The 16,962-nt window shown below is 39.3% G+C and overlaps 1 protein-coding gene across 15 annotated transcripts in view; it reads right to left on the bottom strand.

The window, feature by feature from the left end:
• Window positions 1-16,962, bottom strand: part of KLF12 (KLF transcription factor 12) — a 507,694-nt gene that overhangs the window by 58,990 nt on the left and 431,742 nt on the right. For all 15 annotated transcript variants that reach the window (XM_031466116.2, XM_064493092.1, XM_010978786.3 and 12 more), the window contains one exon: window positions 3,853-3,915. In XM_031466116.2, the coding sequence (XP_031321976.1) occupies window positions 3,853-3,915 (63 nt within the window). The remainder of the gene's footprint in view (window positions 1-3,852; window positions 3,916-16,962) is intronic.

The following is a 16,962-nucleotide window of genomic DNA, read 5'->3' as shown; positions in this document are numbered from 1 at the left end:
GATCTATGAAGAAAAAAAGCCTACTTGCATATTCAAATCTCTCATAAGGTTTGCCCCATTTCCCTCCATGTGCCCCAATGGGAGCAAGATATTTTTTCCTGGCATTATCATAGGCAAGAAAAAACAGAATATGCTCTTCTCAAGGTTTTTAATCACCACTGGACAAAGGAAGGTATGAAAGAGGAGAGCTGGGACACATGACATGGAGGATGAAATTCACATCCTGAGCCTCAAAGGCTTCCTCAATCTTCAAATCAACAAATATTCCTAGAGTGGGAGGCCAGTGAGGGGAGAGCCACTGTGACGGACAGGGTTTACGTCTGGCCTGGGTGGCTAACTCTGATTAATAGAATATTAAATGAGTTGTACAATGATCTCATGTTCTTTATTGGGGTGCTAATAAATTCTGCAAGAAGTTCTCAGTGCCACCCTTTAGTCCCTGGGAGTGAGCAGTTACAGCTGACCTGCCTCATCTGTCATTGGACTTCTTACATCCTGGTGCTTTCAGCTCCTTCCTGGTTATGTACATTTTTTTAACCACATTTTCTTTCCATTCCAGCAGGTTTGTTTGTCTTGAACAGACATTCTTTTCCCCACATTTCTTCAGCTCCAGAGGCAACGCTGCCACAGGAATGAGGCCAGAGGAGACCGCCTCTCATATTAACATTACACAAAGAAAAACACTACTTAAAATGTTAAGCCGTCTTTACTCAATGGTAAACGTTGGTTTGATAACTCAACCACAGCCATCGACATTTACAATCTCCCAACTGTCATGCGTTTCCTAGGCATAACTTAGAAGTTCAAGCTTTTTCACCTTTTAAAAGTTTAATTGTTTATTTGACGAACAATCTTTTTTAACTGATTGGAGCGTTTGCTAACTTCACAGCATCAGCCAACATCACTTGCATGTAGCGTTTGCAGATCTAACTTAAGCCAGAACCAAGTCAGTGTTCAACTTGGCATCTAGTTCTATACATTATCCCAAACTTCTTTTTTTGAGGGGAGAACAATGATCACTTTCCTTTCATCTCCATGGCTAGTGTAAGTATTTAAGCCTCCAGGATTTTCAGAGCCAATATTTCACAAAGAAATAGCAAGTGTTTATCACTTAACTAGCTATAGACGCTGGGTGATTTCATTGGGCTTCTTCCTAGCTGGTGATTTATTTCCATGTACCAGCCTCACAGAACTTACCTGAGAAAAACTCAAGACAGTATAGGTAATAGGATTTTTAACTAACTCATGGCCAAATAAAACACACGTATTAAACCCATGTATGCTCCTACTAGAGTTAACTGAGAAATGTTTCCAGGTCTTTGTATATGTGTTTCAATCTACAAAGGAATAGCTTTGTCGACTGTCTGCTTTTCCTATTAATTCTGGGTCTTTACTTTAAACCCTTCTTCTTGGGGGGTGGGTTTTCTGACAGTCCCTTCTTTTATACTTGCCCCCTTCCCTACCACCCACTCCCAAACTAGTCTTAAGTACAGTTGATACCATTTTCCTCTAAACATTATCCTATGACCACATCTCTTAGAGCAATATCCACATTTTACAACATATTCCATATTATTTGTATAGTATCATATAATACAGCCTATTATATATGTCTAATATCACATCCACACCCCACTGTCCTAGAAGACACTGAGCCCCATAAGGACAGAAACCACGTGTTGTTACTTATCTTTCTAATCCAGTGCTTTTCACAGTGCCTGGGAATGTAAATAAATGTTATTGAATAAATAGAAGTTGAGTTTTCTCAAGGATAGTAGTAAAAATCCTTTTTTGTTTTTCTTGGATTACTTCTCTGAAGATAAAAGTGGTTTAAACTTACTAACCAAATGGCATGCTATGAATTACATAGGAACAGGTTATCAAGACTCAAAATACTCCAAAAAGGAAAAGTGAAGGAAAGAAAATGCGTTATGTACTCAGTGTTCCACATTTAGATGCTGAGAAATGAGCTGTGGAAATCGGATCGCATACCTGACAATGTTGTACTTTATCCATTAGCTGATGCTGCTCACTTGAGCATCTTGTATTGTCTACATGTAATGAAGTTTCCTCAGTACCACGTGCCTTGGACTGAGACAGAATATCAACTCTGTGCAGTCAAAAAAGGACCTAATTTCCCCCTTTCCTTTTATGTAATGGCCAAGAGTATTATTTACCCCTCAGCTTTCCAGGTTTTACAGGAAACAATGCGCTTTAGTGACTGTGAGAGACCAGGAGGGATGCCCCAGCTTTTAGACAGTATGTAAGCAAACGGCTGTTTCCCCTTTGCTCTGTTTCCCTCTCTGTGTGAAAAAGAAAAGCGTAATATTTAACAACATCACCAAGCTATTGTGAGGATTAATTAGATTTAATGGGGGAAGGGAGACAAGCTGATGAGGCATTATTCAAATTCAAAGAATCATTATTTTGTGTCTAAAAATAATCCTGATTTAGGAATAAAGTTAATTTGGAAGCTCAATCTTTGGTAATCATCTTCCACACTTAAAAAAAAAAGCCATAGTTTTTAATCAAAATCCCATTCTAAGCACAATTCAATGAAGGAAGAATGCAGACCTGCAAATTTCCATTCACCTTTGAAGACCGTACACAGTTCAATTCTTCTTTTCTTTTCTTCTTCTTTCCCTCCCTCCTTTTTTTTTTGGAGCTACACTATATATAGAAAGGTTAATGTTGTGAAATGGAGTGTTATAAACAAATATGGATTTAAAATCTACATTGATTTCTTTTCTTTGTTTCATATGAAACATTTGTGAAACACTTTACATTCCCTCTTTAAAAAGTGAGTAATCAATGTTCTGCAGTAGAAATAACTCTTCTGGTCATTTCTGGTCCCAACTAAAAATTGGCACTTGCCATCTGCCTCTACAAGGATTAAATCATTAGCCACTGCAGCCACTGACCTTTAATGCACCCTGAAAGGAGTCCAGGGTGGAGATCAGGAATGAAGTGCTCTGGGCTCTGGGGAAAACTGGTAGAACAGGCCTTCAGATGGTTAGATATTTTCAGGAGAAGACTGTATAAGCCCCAATTCTTGTATCTCATCATATCCAGAAAAGCACTAAAATCATTATTGGAGTCATATGCCCTTTGTGACTAGCAGCAACCTTCTGCAAAAATGTGTGCTTGATTGCATGTATCCCCTTTCATCAAAATCACTCAGACACTGACCTTCCTCCCTACTTCCTCGGAGCAGTTCCCCAGAGCTATCTGAAATGCTGTCTCCCAGCTATAGTCCTCACTCTGCCCCAAATAAAACTTAACTCACAATTCCACATTGTGCATTTTTTTTTCAGTTGACACTAGTAAGTTCCATCTCTATTTTTGTTCTCAGGAACTAGTCAGTGAAAGATCTTTGTATCCCTCAAACTAAAAAAAAAAAATCCTTGGATATTTGAGGCTAAAGTCAGGAAAAAGTCATCTAAATAGTAATCATCAAAATTAATAGAATAGATTAATTTACTATGAAAATCTTCATGAGAAGTGTAAGTTGGTACTTGAGAAAAATCTGAGTTGTTGCTTAAATCTCACTAAAAAACTAAGTCTTCAAAAAAATGAGAAATATTCTTTAAAAATGTAACAGTTGATAATTCTGGGAAATATGCCATATCTGTTAGGAAAAAAAATTGTTACAGTTTTTGGTGAGTGAAGACTTTTGGCTGGAGAGGAACTGTTCGTGTTTATTTAGAACTTTCCAAAGGAAAGGGAGATGATGTAGGTCAGTCAGTAGAAATGTAGTCTCTATAGAGAAGCAGGAATAATTCTCTTTTACACAGCCCTATTACAATTTCCCACAAGACTTACAAATTCTCGTAAGTTAGACGGTACACTTACCAAGCAAACTTCTGATTATTCATTCGATTTCCCCGGACCCTTGACACTGGGGACGGATGTACCCTGCAGGTAGATGAGAGTAATCCAGTCATTAAAAAAAAAAGCATTTTCCTGATTACAAATGAACAAATACAAAAGGATCTGGCTTATAAATGACCTCTTTTAGATCTACTTAACGTAAAACACCCCAGAACTTGAACATCTCTTAATAAACGGATGCAGTTAAATTCCTATGCTGGCAGACCTGCAGTCTCTCTTTCCTCCTGAACCACTTTTAACATAACTAGCGTGTGTCACAATGTTCACTGTGACGACCCCCCTGGAGTAGGACCACCAGTTTTAATAAACTGACTCATTCATTCAGTCCAATAAAAAGTTACTGCCTTGCTGGGTTTAAGACTGCGTAAAAGTAATGTAGGGCTGGTGCTGGCCCTCAATGAGCCCTTCCTGGAACCTGCTCCCACAAGGAGGACACAGAGTGGCTAAGTACACGCTTGCTCAGTCAACTTCCAGATTCTGAACCCTAAGAAGCAAGGTCACGAAGGGGACCAGGGTCCCCTTAACATGCTACTTTGGCATAAGGATTATTTTGATCTGAAGGCCACCGAGAAAGAAGGAGCTCTCTACTTTTCCCTTACATGCCTAAAAGCAGGGCATACATTTCCCTCTTGCAAAGGAAATTTTCATGTGCTGATGCGTCCGTCCCCCCCCCCCCTCCAGGAAGAGGAGTACAATGTACAACTCTCACCATCGGAGGTAGAGGTGGTACTGAGATGAGTCAGCATAAACAGTCCTCATTACCATCAGTTTCCTCCATACATTTCGTAATCACCTTCCCAAAATTTACCTTCCCAGAAGTGCAGACCCCCTTTTCTTATTTCTAGTGACTTCTCCACAATTTATTACCCTTTGTTAAAATGGTCCATAAGCTCCAAATTCTAACCACCCCTTGAGTTACTCATCCCTGAGTATTCCTGCATGCATGCATGCATGTTTCATGTGTAAATCAACCTTCCCCCCCACCTTGCTAATCCAGCTATTGTCAATTTAATTTGCAGGCCCTCAGACACTAAACCTAAGAGGATAGAGGAAAAAATGCTTTTTCCCTCCTCTACAATAACTTCATCCAAATGTCCAGGCACAGAATCTGTGGGAATGCGGGCGGAAGGACAGATGAATAGTTATTTCCAGGGGAAAGGCCTTCTGGATGTGATGCTTTCCCGTCAAGCTTTAAGAAAGACAAAGTCAATTCAAAACTTTAGCTACATAATAGGGAAAAGATAGTAACGACCATATTGTTTTATAAGTTTCCAGGGTCGGAGTCACCCACTGGAAATAGCTGAGATTTCTACGAACCGCTAATATCCTCCAATCAGGAGCGAGCTGCTGGACCTCCGGCTCCTTGTGGGTCACTTCCTGGCAACACCACACGCTCTGCTCCCTCTCCTTGTGGCCAACTTCCTGTTTTGTTCTTCCTGTACTAGGGGCTGTGAGGCCTAGGCAATCTTCAAGCTTGTGTTATCTTTACTCTTTATGTCTCAGACACTGTTCTAATTTACAAGACAGGAGAGAAAACAGGGATTTTAAATTGGTCTTGAAATCCAGTTATAACCAAAAACCCAAGGTTCACTAGAACAGTCTCAGCCCTCCATAGCTGTCCAGAGAGTAAAAATCATTTCAAAGCAGATGATACAGGTCTAGCCCCTCGGAAGGGCCAACTGCAGTCTTTCTGCACATCCAGAGCCAGACTGCACTTTGCTCTCGGAGGGCTTATTTCTTCCAACATCCCTTATTAACATTCTTTTCCTCACAGCTCTTCTCAAAGGCTGCTGCAGCTGAGCTGCTCGGCACAGATTTTCTGCTCCACATGGGGGAGGGGATGTTAATTATGCAGAAAGATGGAGAGAGGCCAGACAGCCCCTCTGGTGAACTGTCTCATTCAAGCACGGCCCACTTCCTGCTGTTTTGCAGCTACAAGGATCACCTGTTGGTCTTGGCACCCGGCCAAACTGGGGCCTAGCGGAAATGACAGACTCAGCTAGAAATGAAAGCCGGCTCATATTCCACCACCCCAAACTGGGGAGAGAGAGAGAAAAAAATATGCCATAAAAATGCGTAAGAATTTATATACAAGGTAGCAAGATTCAATTTTTTTCTTCTCTTCTTTCTTCTTTCTGTATGTCTGCTTGAAATACAATCATCAAAATGGAACTGTGAGCCAAAAAAATGTCTCCGGAGTTCAGGGCCCCTGACCTAAGGGAAAATACAGGAAATCCTCCTGAACTTCCCTACAACCCCCTCCCCCCCCGGGTGTCAGAATCCTACAGCCTAAAAAAATTTTTAAGGAGTAATAGCTCAAACACTTATAGTTCTTTAACTCACTCTGCATCCTTTAAATGTTCACTTCTTTTATTGTTTTCTCCTTAGCCCTACTTCTAGCCATCATTTTAATTCCACCAAATGAAGTCTGATGACACAGGAGTATTTTCTTATTGACATTTCTCATTGCATATATCAGTGGAAGAAATGGGTCCATTTAACCTATAATTATTATATTCTCTAGGTATTTCTATCTTTTACCAAAATTTCACTGATCCATAGATCAAATACTAAAAAATAATTTCTGTAATGGTTTAACAGTCTTCAAAGAACTCCTGATTGTGTGTATGTGACCAAATAATTATAAGGCTGCTTAAATTGAAACAAGAAAGCTTTTTTCCCCTTCCCAAAGTGAGTAAATTGATAACCTGGAACTTACTTCATCTGATAATGTAGACCCATAAAGGTCTGCATTTCAGCTACCCCTGCAAATGTTATTTCTTCAAAAGGAGATGCAGTGTTTCCACCAGCTCCATGTTTAAATGGTGACACTTTTTACCATCGCCTACCTTCTTTCCACATGGAGCAGCCAGGCAGGTAGCAAAGTCAAAACCCCAGTAGGAGAAACCACTGTCTAATCTGCATGTCATGCATTATTCATGACCTCCTGATTCCTGCACCTGCATCTAGGCAGGAAGCTTGCAGGGAATGTTCATTATTCTTCTCTTAGCCTCACACGGGCTCCATTACTGCTAAGCCACTTTGTTCTGTAACTAAAGGTTTCAGGCCGTAGTACTAACCGCTGGATGCTAAAAGAAAAAAAAAATCACCATGCTGAAGAAAAAGGGCAATCTCGGTTGTTTCGTAACATGAACTGAATCCTCCAATGTGCGCTTCTGAGACTGAGTTTATGTCAGATGGAAATGCTCGCGTTTGGTGATTTACATTACATAGAAAAAAGGAAGCTATAACATTAAGGCCATGCACACCAACTGTCCTATTCATATACACTTACTCATCTGAGGCAGACAGCATGCTTAAAATTTTACCCAACACAGCATTTAATTTAGCTTTCCTGCTAAGCACGTGAGAACTTTTTAGGTACCTTAATACAAAAATGACTCTTCCTTCTTTGGGTATAAACACTAAGGGACCTGACCCTCAAATCTCGTATTTTAATGACTAATATTTATAACCAAGAGAATAGATCACTTTGTTTTTCGATGTTTTCTGGAACCCGCCTGAATGGTTGGTGCCTGGAGGCGAGATGTGATACCCAACACAAATTACTGATCACCGATGGACTGCTGGGAAGGGCATCTCCCTACCTTTTCATTCTCCCACCACTGAAAAGTTGTGACAACTTAAATCCAATCTGATAGCCCGCAGTGGAGTCAGGACGAAGTGGTGAGGAGGACCAACGGTGTCACTGCCTGGGACTGAACTCGAGCACCATCATTTCCCGACAGTGTCATCTTAGGGCAAGTTACTTAACCCGTCTGGGCTTCCGTTTTCTCATCTGCACAAGGGAGGCAATAATAGCGGCCACCTCCTAGGTCTGTGACCTTTAAATGAGTTAATAGTTTAAAGTGTTTAGAACAGTGCTTGGTACCCAGGAAGCAGTTAATACATGCTAGCTTTATCATCAGAAGTGCCGATTGGATTGGAAAGAACAAGAAGATGGAACTGGCATATCCAGCTAATTCCTGAGGACTGAGATAACCAGTGTTACCTACAGAGCCTCCATTCTTAATTACTGTGCTAATATGACTTCTCTAAAGGCCATGAAATGGCAAAGAAAAATAAACACTTATAGAGGAACATGAACCAAATACTGTGGTTTCTGAGGTATGGCTTCCTCTCTGGCAAATCATTTTTTCTGTTCTTTATTAGAAGACCTATCTTCTGTTTACTAAATTGGATAGTATTTCATTTATGTCCCATTCAAGAACAAGTCACTAATTACAGCAATGCCAAGTCATTCCCATTTATTAAGCCCTTTCTAGGTGCCAGACACCATGCTAAGGACTTTAGCCACATTGTCTTATTTTCCCCTCAAAACATTAGTATTTTCTCTTTGAGAAAATAGGTTTAGAAGAGTTAGGTAATTAGCCAGAGTGACACAGTGAACAGCAAAATCAGAACCTGGACACAGGTATGTCTGACCCGTCTTCCTCCAGATTATCATCCAGTACTTATGAACTCGTATGTTTTCTTTCCCTCCATACCACCCCATAGGATGCGATCAACTGAATTACCACCAAGGACTTTAATGAGAGACCGAGCATTTATTTAAGCCCAGCTGAATATCCTATAGTACAAGCAGATGCAAAGTGAATGTATCAGTTCTCCTGGCCTAAAATTGGCACCGAGCTAAAGATTAAGCCTTCAGGGACTCACAAGAACTAGGGTCACAGTAATGTACTTTGTTCTCCCTTTAACTCTTTATGAAAATTCCTTGCTACTAGTGTTGCTATTTAAATACATAATATACAACACGTGTAAGTTTTAGATGGTAAATTGAATCTGCTTTCTCACTTCCCATCTTTTCTAGCACCCAGTCCTATCCAGTTTGGGTCCACATCTGCCTGATGAAACCATCTCTGTCATGGTCATCAATGGTCTCCATGTTTTCAAATCTAATGGTTAGATTAGAAATGGCTCAGCCCTTATCTTCTCCAGTCCTCCGCGGGGACTCATGTAACTGATCACTCCACCCTTGAAAAGCTTTCTCTTCTCAGCATTGGTGATATTTTCCCAGCTTTCCCTCCTCCTCTCCTTTTCTCCTTTGCTGAGGTTCCTCTTCTTATTCTTCTAGACTCTAAATGTTGGCTTGGTCTAGGGGTCACTTTCCCAGGACCTTCCTCTCCCCTCTTTCAACTCACTCCCTAGCTGAAGGAGTCTCCAAAGTAACTCCCCTCACACCCTTGAAGACATCATCCCACCTGTAGACCGTAGGTACCATCCAGATAATAACGACCCCCGGATTTCTATCCCCACCCTATCCCCGTATCAACACCAGACTCAGTTTTCCAATCCTAACCAACCTTTCCTTTAAAAAAAAAAAAAAAGGGAGGGGGCATTCCTTTCTATGTCTTCCTAGTCTCTGAAAAATCAGATTAAATTATTATTTCAAAGACCAATAAAATGTTTATTGTAGGAAATTACTCATCTAGTAGATTGGAGATTTTCATTATCAAGATCATGAGAAATTATGATATATACATATTTTCTCTTCTTAAATCCATTTTTCCTACTATATAACCAAATGATAAGCCCATACTTTCATCCATAAATTATTCCTATTCTTTGTCAAAATATACACTTTAACAACTCAGTTTGCTACATTTGTGGAAGAAAAGATTAATCCAAAAATAACTCCACAATTATTCTTAAATATCAGAATTTTCCTATGTAGAATCACATGAAAGATAATTTTAAAGTAACTCTTGGTATTCCTGTCTTCTTATACACGGTTGTACTGAATACAAGTTCTCACGATTATTCAGATTAGTTTGGATGTTTTTATTGTAATATATATATATACACACACCACACTTGACCAAATAAAAAGAAAAGTGTGACTCCAATATTTAAACTAAGTGGGCCCTTTCTGTTCTCAGTTTTCATCAAGTCAGTGATTTGATGACCATTAGAAATGCCATTTTTTTTTTAAGGTTTTTTCCCCCCTCATTATTCTTAATTCTCTCTCTATGCAGAGTCACTGATGTTATTTTTAGAAGAGTAGGCTGAATTTAAACATCAAATAGAATGTGATCATCTCTTCACTGTTAACTTTAACAGTCTAAATTTTGTTAAACACAGTGTTTTGAAGGGGAAAGCATGTATTTCTGCCATATTCAACAGAATGAGAAATTCTAAAAGGAGAACATTTGGTTTGTACAATGTTAATTGGATCATATTAGATCATGCCAGCTTCATCCCAGCATCCCCACGTGCTTTCTCCGTGGAAATGACACTGATGATTCTCTTCCCTCCCTTGTCACCTGGTTAGGTAATGCTCAACTCTAAGAAGCCATCCCCAACCTATTGGTCTAAATCAACTTGCTCCAAGTTCTCACAGCACGGGGCGCTTAGCACATATTAACTAAAGATGCCATTTGTTTGTTTGGGGTGGGAAGGGATAGATTGGGAGTTAAAGATTTGCAGATACTAACTAATATATGTAAAATAGATAAACAACAAGTTCATACTGCACAGCACAGGGAACTATATTCAATATCTTACAGTAACTTATGGTGAAAAAGAATATGAAAACGAACACACATATGTTCATGTATGACTGAAGCATTGTGCTGTACACCAGAAATCGACACATTGTAAACTGACTATACTTCAATAACAATAATAAAAAAAAGATATTGTATGTTTAGTTTCTTTTGTCTGTCTCTCCAAGAAGACAGTATGCTCCAAGGGGATAAGGGAGCTTCTCTTTTCACTCACTGTCACAACTCCCTTACCTGTCACCAAGTGGGTGCCCAATGGATAACTGTTGTAGGGTTAGCCCCATTTCCCTACTAGACCTGAGCTTCTAGGATGGATAGCAATGGCTAAGTCTGTCTAAGTCACCACTGCATCCTCAGAACTTATGACAATATACAGTACACAGGAGGCATATAATAAACATGTTAGGCAATGAGATATCAAAAAAGGATAAAATATTTTCAATTTAGAAATCTGAGCTATTTTACTAAACACCTCCAGAGCACCTAGAGCTTCAATAATTAACATTCACTAAATCCAACAAACTTTATGCAACAGTGACTATTCTTGAAGTCTTGCATTTGGAATAAGACAGGATCTCTGCCCTTAGGCAGTTTGAGTCTAGTTGAGATAAACAGGTAACAACTACCATAAAATGGTAAGAAAATTAAAAGGGATTTCAATTTTTACTGGAATAAAGAGGAGGTTAGAATTAATTCAAGCTGTAAAATTACACAAAAGGTTACAAAGAAAAGACCTTGACGCTGGGACATGAGGGAAAAGTAAACTTTTCATAAACAGATGCATGGATGGACCTGGAGACCATCATACTAAGTGAAGTAAGCAAGAAAGAGAAAGAAAAATACTATGTATCACTTATATGTGGAATCTAACAAAATGACACAAATGAACTTATTTACATAACAGAAACAGACTCAGAGACATAGGAAACAAACTATGGTTACCAGCAGGAAAGAAGAGTAGGGAGGGATACACATTGGGAGTTTGGGATTTGTGGATACTAACTACTATATATAAAAGAGCTAAACAACAAGGTCCTCCTGTATAGCACAGGAAACTGTATTCAATATCTTGCAACAGCCTATAATGAAAAAGAATATGAAAAGGAATATATATATATATATATATATGTGTGTGTGTGTCTGTGTGTATGTATGTATGTGTGTGTATATACATATATATATATATAAATATATATGTAAATAAATGAATCACTATGTTGTATACCAGAAATTAACACATTATAAACTGACTATACTTCAATAAAATAAAAGAATGCTGATGTGAGTATATATATATAAAAAGAAGTGAATGATGGTTGGAAGATACTCCAGGAAGAGAAGTTAAGTTAGTCATCTAACCATGAAAGTGAACTGAAGGTGTAGGGTGGACAAGAAGGTATGCTCGGAGAAGAAAGTCTCTTAGAAAAATTAGGGAGAGATGAGCTAGAACGTTAAGGCAGGGGTAGAACATGGACCAGTAAGTCCATGTCTGACTAAGGAGTTAGTAAATGGGGCAGTCGGCTGTGGAGCAGCAGCAGTCTTTCCTCTATTGGTCAGAGCCATGTATACACAATGTGTATCTTTAAGCAGTATTTATTGCATACCTATCATTTATTCATTCATTCAAGTATTACTTAGCATCTATTATGCCAGACACTGTTCTAGGCTCTCAACACTGTGAACTGTGTTAGTGGAGAGGATAGTACACCTATTAACGCGTGGTTCCTGATGTCAGGAAGCCTACAGCATGACGTGAGTTTGGACAAATGACTGGTCACCATGGTGCAGTGTGATAACTGGCCAGGGGAGCAGAGAAAAAGGGCATCTGAATTACACTTTGGAGCAGACACAGACATTTCCTTTGGATTATAAATAAGGTGAGTTTAAAGGAAACGTTTCTCAGATATGGAAGAGGAAAGGAGCATCCAAAGATAAGAAGAGGCACTGAAGGGCAGAAATAGCCAAAGCAAAACTACAAACTGTTCAGGGTGTAAAGGGCTGGCAGGCCTGGAGGGGCAGGAGATCACATAATGGCCGGAAACACTGGAGACTCCCCACCCATGGGTGGGGAGCTGGAGTTACGTGACTCAATTTCAGTTCATGTGATCTCATGACCAAGATTAAGAGACATGAACTTCTCCACCCTTCCCTCAATGCCAGAAAAGCCCAAAATAATCCGTTTCTCCTTCAGTGTTGCCTTGGGCATTAAATGGCACCAACATCAAATGTGTCAAACATCCCAGACGCCCAGGAATCATCCTTGACTGAACTTCCCTCCCTACATCCAACCCATTTTCAGGCCCATCTGCCACGTCATCGCCATCCTATCCGCTTTTCATTTCCACAGTCACCAATCTATTTAAACCCACTCTCCTCTCTTACCAGCACTACTCCCAAAACCTCCTCCCCCAATCCATTTTTTGCACTAGAGCCACAGTCATCTTTTAAAAAGGCAAACCTATTTTTCTCTTGCTGTTATCCTTTTAGTGGCTTTTCATTGCTCTTGAAATAGACCCAAATCTCAACGTGGCCTAAATGCCTATGATCTGGCTTCTGCCTACCTCTCCAGCTTCACTCTCCAACAATATCTCCCTACCCCCTGCTTTCTGTGATCCCACCACCCTGGCCTCCTTTCAGTTTCAGTGCTTTTGCTTACATTGTTCCTTTTCTACAGAAGCCCCAAGAGGCCCTCCACCACCTTCATCTAGTTAACTCTTACTCTCAGCTCTCAGCTCAAAGATCACTTCCCTTTCTCTGACTCACCAAACTGGACCATGTCCGTATTAGAGACTCTGATTATTCTCTGCATTTGTCCTTCTGATCAGCTTGCAGTTACATATAGATATAATTATTCAATAAGAAGCAGAAATGATTTTCCTTTGCTCTCCACTATATGCCGAGTATTGGACCCTACATCTGGTGCAATTAAATACTTCTCTATAAATAAAAGATGATGAGAACTCGTACTAGTAGCCTTTTTATTTTTCCTGAGATTTGTTCTTGCAGTAATATAGAAAGATAAATAAGCAAGTATATATAATAACTTTGTACATATATTTAATTTAATGTGCATTTATTTTTATAGTTAATATTTATTTAATGTTATATTTATATTATATATATTTTTTAGGGTTTATTTTGGGGGGGTAATTAGGTTTGTTTATTTTTAGAGGCAGTACTGGGGATTGAACCCAGGACCTCGTGCGTGCTAAGCACGCACTATACCACTTCAGTGATATCCTAACCCTTACATTATATATTTTAAAGTTTTAGGACTTCTTTCATTTCTTTCAGCAAAGTTTTATAGTTTTTGGTATGCAGGTTTTAATATTTTTTTTAATTTCAGAGTTATTTATTTTTTTAGTTGTATAGTCAGGTCTACAATGTTGTGTCAATTTCTGGTGCACAGCATGTTTCAGTCATATATATACATATATATTCCTTTTCATATTCTTTTTCATTATAGGTTACTATAGGATATTGAATATAGTTCTCTGTGCTGTACAGTATGAACTTGTTGTTTATCTATTTTACATATAGTAATTAGTATCTGCAGATCTTGAACTCCCAATTTATCCCTTCTCATATTTTAAAGGTAAAATACAAGGTGGAAGAAAATGTGAGTGAACACTGATGTGGCCAGGATGTTGTCCCCTTTGGCCCCGCAGAAGGTAGGTTCTTTGGACCCTGCATCAGCCCTGCCCAGCACAGTCTGAGCACATGACCCCTCCAGGGCCAAGATGCTGAGACACATGCATCTATCACTTTCTCATCACTGGAGAAATTCATGGAAAATTAGCAGACATCATGGAGAGACCGGTGAAATTCAAATGAAGTCTATAGTTTAATTAATAGCACCGAACCAATGATAATTTCTTGGTTTGGACAACTGTACTATGATTCTGTAAGATGTAAACTGTAGAGAAGTTGACTGAAAGGGATCTGTGAACTCTCTAGTGTTTTTGCCACTTTTAAATCTCCAAAGTATTTCAAAATAAAACACTTTTAAAGTGCTATTCCTTTGCTGGGATAAAAATGTAAGCAACAGAGATCTTCTAGGAACTACTTTTTTCTCTGTTTTATTTCATGCTTTTCAAGTTAGTTATTATCTATAACATTCATTTTATAAGTTCATAACTATAGAGTATATCTCTGTGTGTATATTCCCTCTGGCACATTTGTTCTTTTTTTTTTTTTTAAGTAATTAAACTCATCAATCAACAATTCTACTGCTTTCACCCATCACGGTTTTCATGCACTGGGAACAGAATTACTAATAACAGGTATGCTCTGAAGTAGAAGGAAGTATAGAAGAAAAAAAGATGAAGACACTTTAAAAGGTTAATAAAAATAATGCTATAGTGAATTGCAGGGGGGTGCAATTTAGATCATGTCTACAGACCTACAACCTTACTGTGAAACTGACATTTATCTAGGTAACACAGATTCCACATTCCTGCTCTGACCTGAGCTACTCTGATAATTGCTTCAATTTTTCACTGCGTTTTGCATGTATATAAGTCTGACATATTGTTTTCCAGCATTCAGTATATGGTGCATTAAGGTTCCTGTGTTTTACTATATGAACTGAAACACTTTAGACTCATTCGTTACTATGGATGGAGCTGGACGAATTTCATGATGACAGACATCCTGATTGGTAGTTATTCTATTAGTCACACTGCTAATGCCTTTTATTTGGTGCGCTCTGTCGAGAAAGAGTAGTAAGTAGTTGAAGAATTACTTCAAACGCTTTTACAGCCTCTGGCTGCATTAATTTTGAGATGCCTCATTTAGGCTAGAAAAAAGAGGCAATGTTAAAGTATGTAATACGGGCATTTTGTCACCCCAAATTGGATCTATTACAATTCAGCGTTCTCTCAAGAAGGTGTTATAGCTCACTAGGCTGCACCATTCTTCTTTGAGTAGGACGAAATTTTACATCATTTGGTTCACAGGCACAATGAAAACGGCATAAAGAGACCCTAAAGATGAGAAGCCATCTCGAAGGAGAAAACGTAGTTTACATTTCACTTTCAATAAAATTTTAAACGCTAGGAAACCTTCAATCTGATGATTAAATGTAACTGTTATCTCTACTTTAAATAATGCATTTAAAAGGAATGGATTTATGTGTTTGCATGTGTGAGTATAAACCCTGATTTGTCTTTAAGTGGACATCAAATAAATCAAAAGGAATGATACCCAAGAGAAGGACTCAACTCAGGACTGACTCAGAGAGCAGTGTGATCTGTAGATAGCTGTAGAGGTGGTCCTTCCACTGCCAAAAGTGACAGCCAAGAAGCTTGGAAGACTTTAAAGCAAAGAAGCCAGGAAATGACTTACTAGCTTATGCTGAGACACTTTATTTCAGAACTTGGCATGAGTGCCAGACACATCAATCAGTGCCCAGAGGGCTACAGGTGTTTGTGGAGACCGGCAAGGAATATACGAAGCATCACACCCACTTACCAACAGGACTGGACAAAGAGCAATGCACCCACCGTATCAGCACTTTGAAAATGCACCAGGCCCTCCACAAATGAACAACATGATTTTTCTCCCTAGAAAGTACAAAGCTGCTGGAAGATTTCATTTCACAGGAGAAAGGGTATCACGTAAGAATTCACCTGCCAGCGGTGTGCAGAACGACTGGACATGCAGATGACTAATACTGAGGTAATCCTGACAATACTGCAACAGTTCAGATATAAAGGGACAAAAGTCAAACCCCAAGAGGTCCCGAGGGAACAGGGAGAAAAGAACTGGTCAGAGAACAAGAAGCAGCTGCATAACCTGCGGACGTTGGACAGGGGAAGGGGAAGAGGAAGAGAAAGCTTGAGTTGTGGAGACTAGAAACACAGTGGGAAATGGGATTTTAGTTTGAGGCTGCGGGAGGGCAGACTTACAGGCATGGATCTGACTTTCAGAAACACAGAGGGGAAATCTGCAGCTGAAGAAGTGGGCGAGATGTTTAAAGACACACAACAAAGGCAGAGGAGTATGAAGTGTCGACTCCTGTATCAGTGAGATACCTGATGGCTGAGTGATATATCTCAGGGCGGAAGGGAAAGGAAGAATAAGGGCTTAGAAGGAAAAGTCAGTGAGATACGAAGAAAATATTAAGAAATCAGATGAGAAGGAAACACAAATACTGTTAAATCTTCTGAAAGAAACAAGAGTGGGAACTGGGAAAGGACCATTACATGGTCAACCAGTAACCGTACAAAGAATCATTTTTTTTGTAAAGCTGTAGAAGGGATGAGTCTCCAGTGTGTTCAGACTTCAAAATGGGGATAAAGGAAGGTTGGAAAATAGCTTCTATCTGAGAAGTTTCCCATGAAAGAAGAGAAAGAGCTGGAAAGCCAGTTGGGACAAAAAAAAAAAGTCAATTGGTTTTTCATTTTCTCTAAAGAAAAGGGAAGTTACATTCCATATGACAGGAGAAAGGCATCACGGAAGAGCCTGAAATGGTTGAGAAGGAAAAAATGTAGGAACCAATCCTAGAAAAGTCAAGTGAGTGAGCACAACACTGTGCCCTGAC

This window comes from Camelus dromedarius, chromosome 13 (genome assembly GCF_036321535.1).
Source record: "Camelus dromedarius isolate mCamDro1 chromosome 13, mCamDro1.pat, whole genome shotgun sequence".
Classification (NCBI taxonomy): Eukaryota; Metazoa; Chordata; class Mammalia; order Artiodactyla; family Camelidae; genus Camelus; species Camelus dromedarius.
Note: the sequence above shows the minus strand (reverse complement) of the source record. Positions and strands in the feature narration are given on the sequence as shown.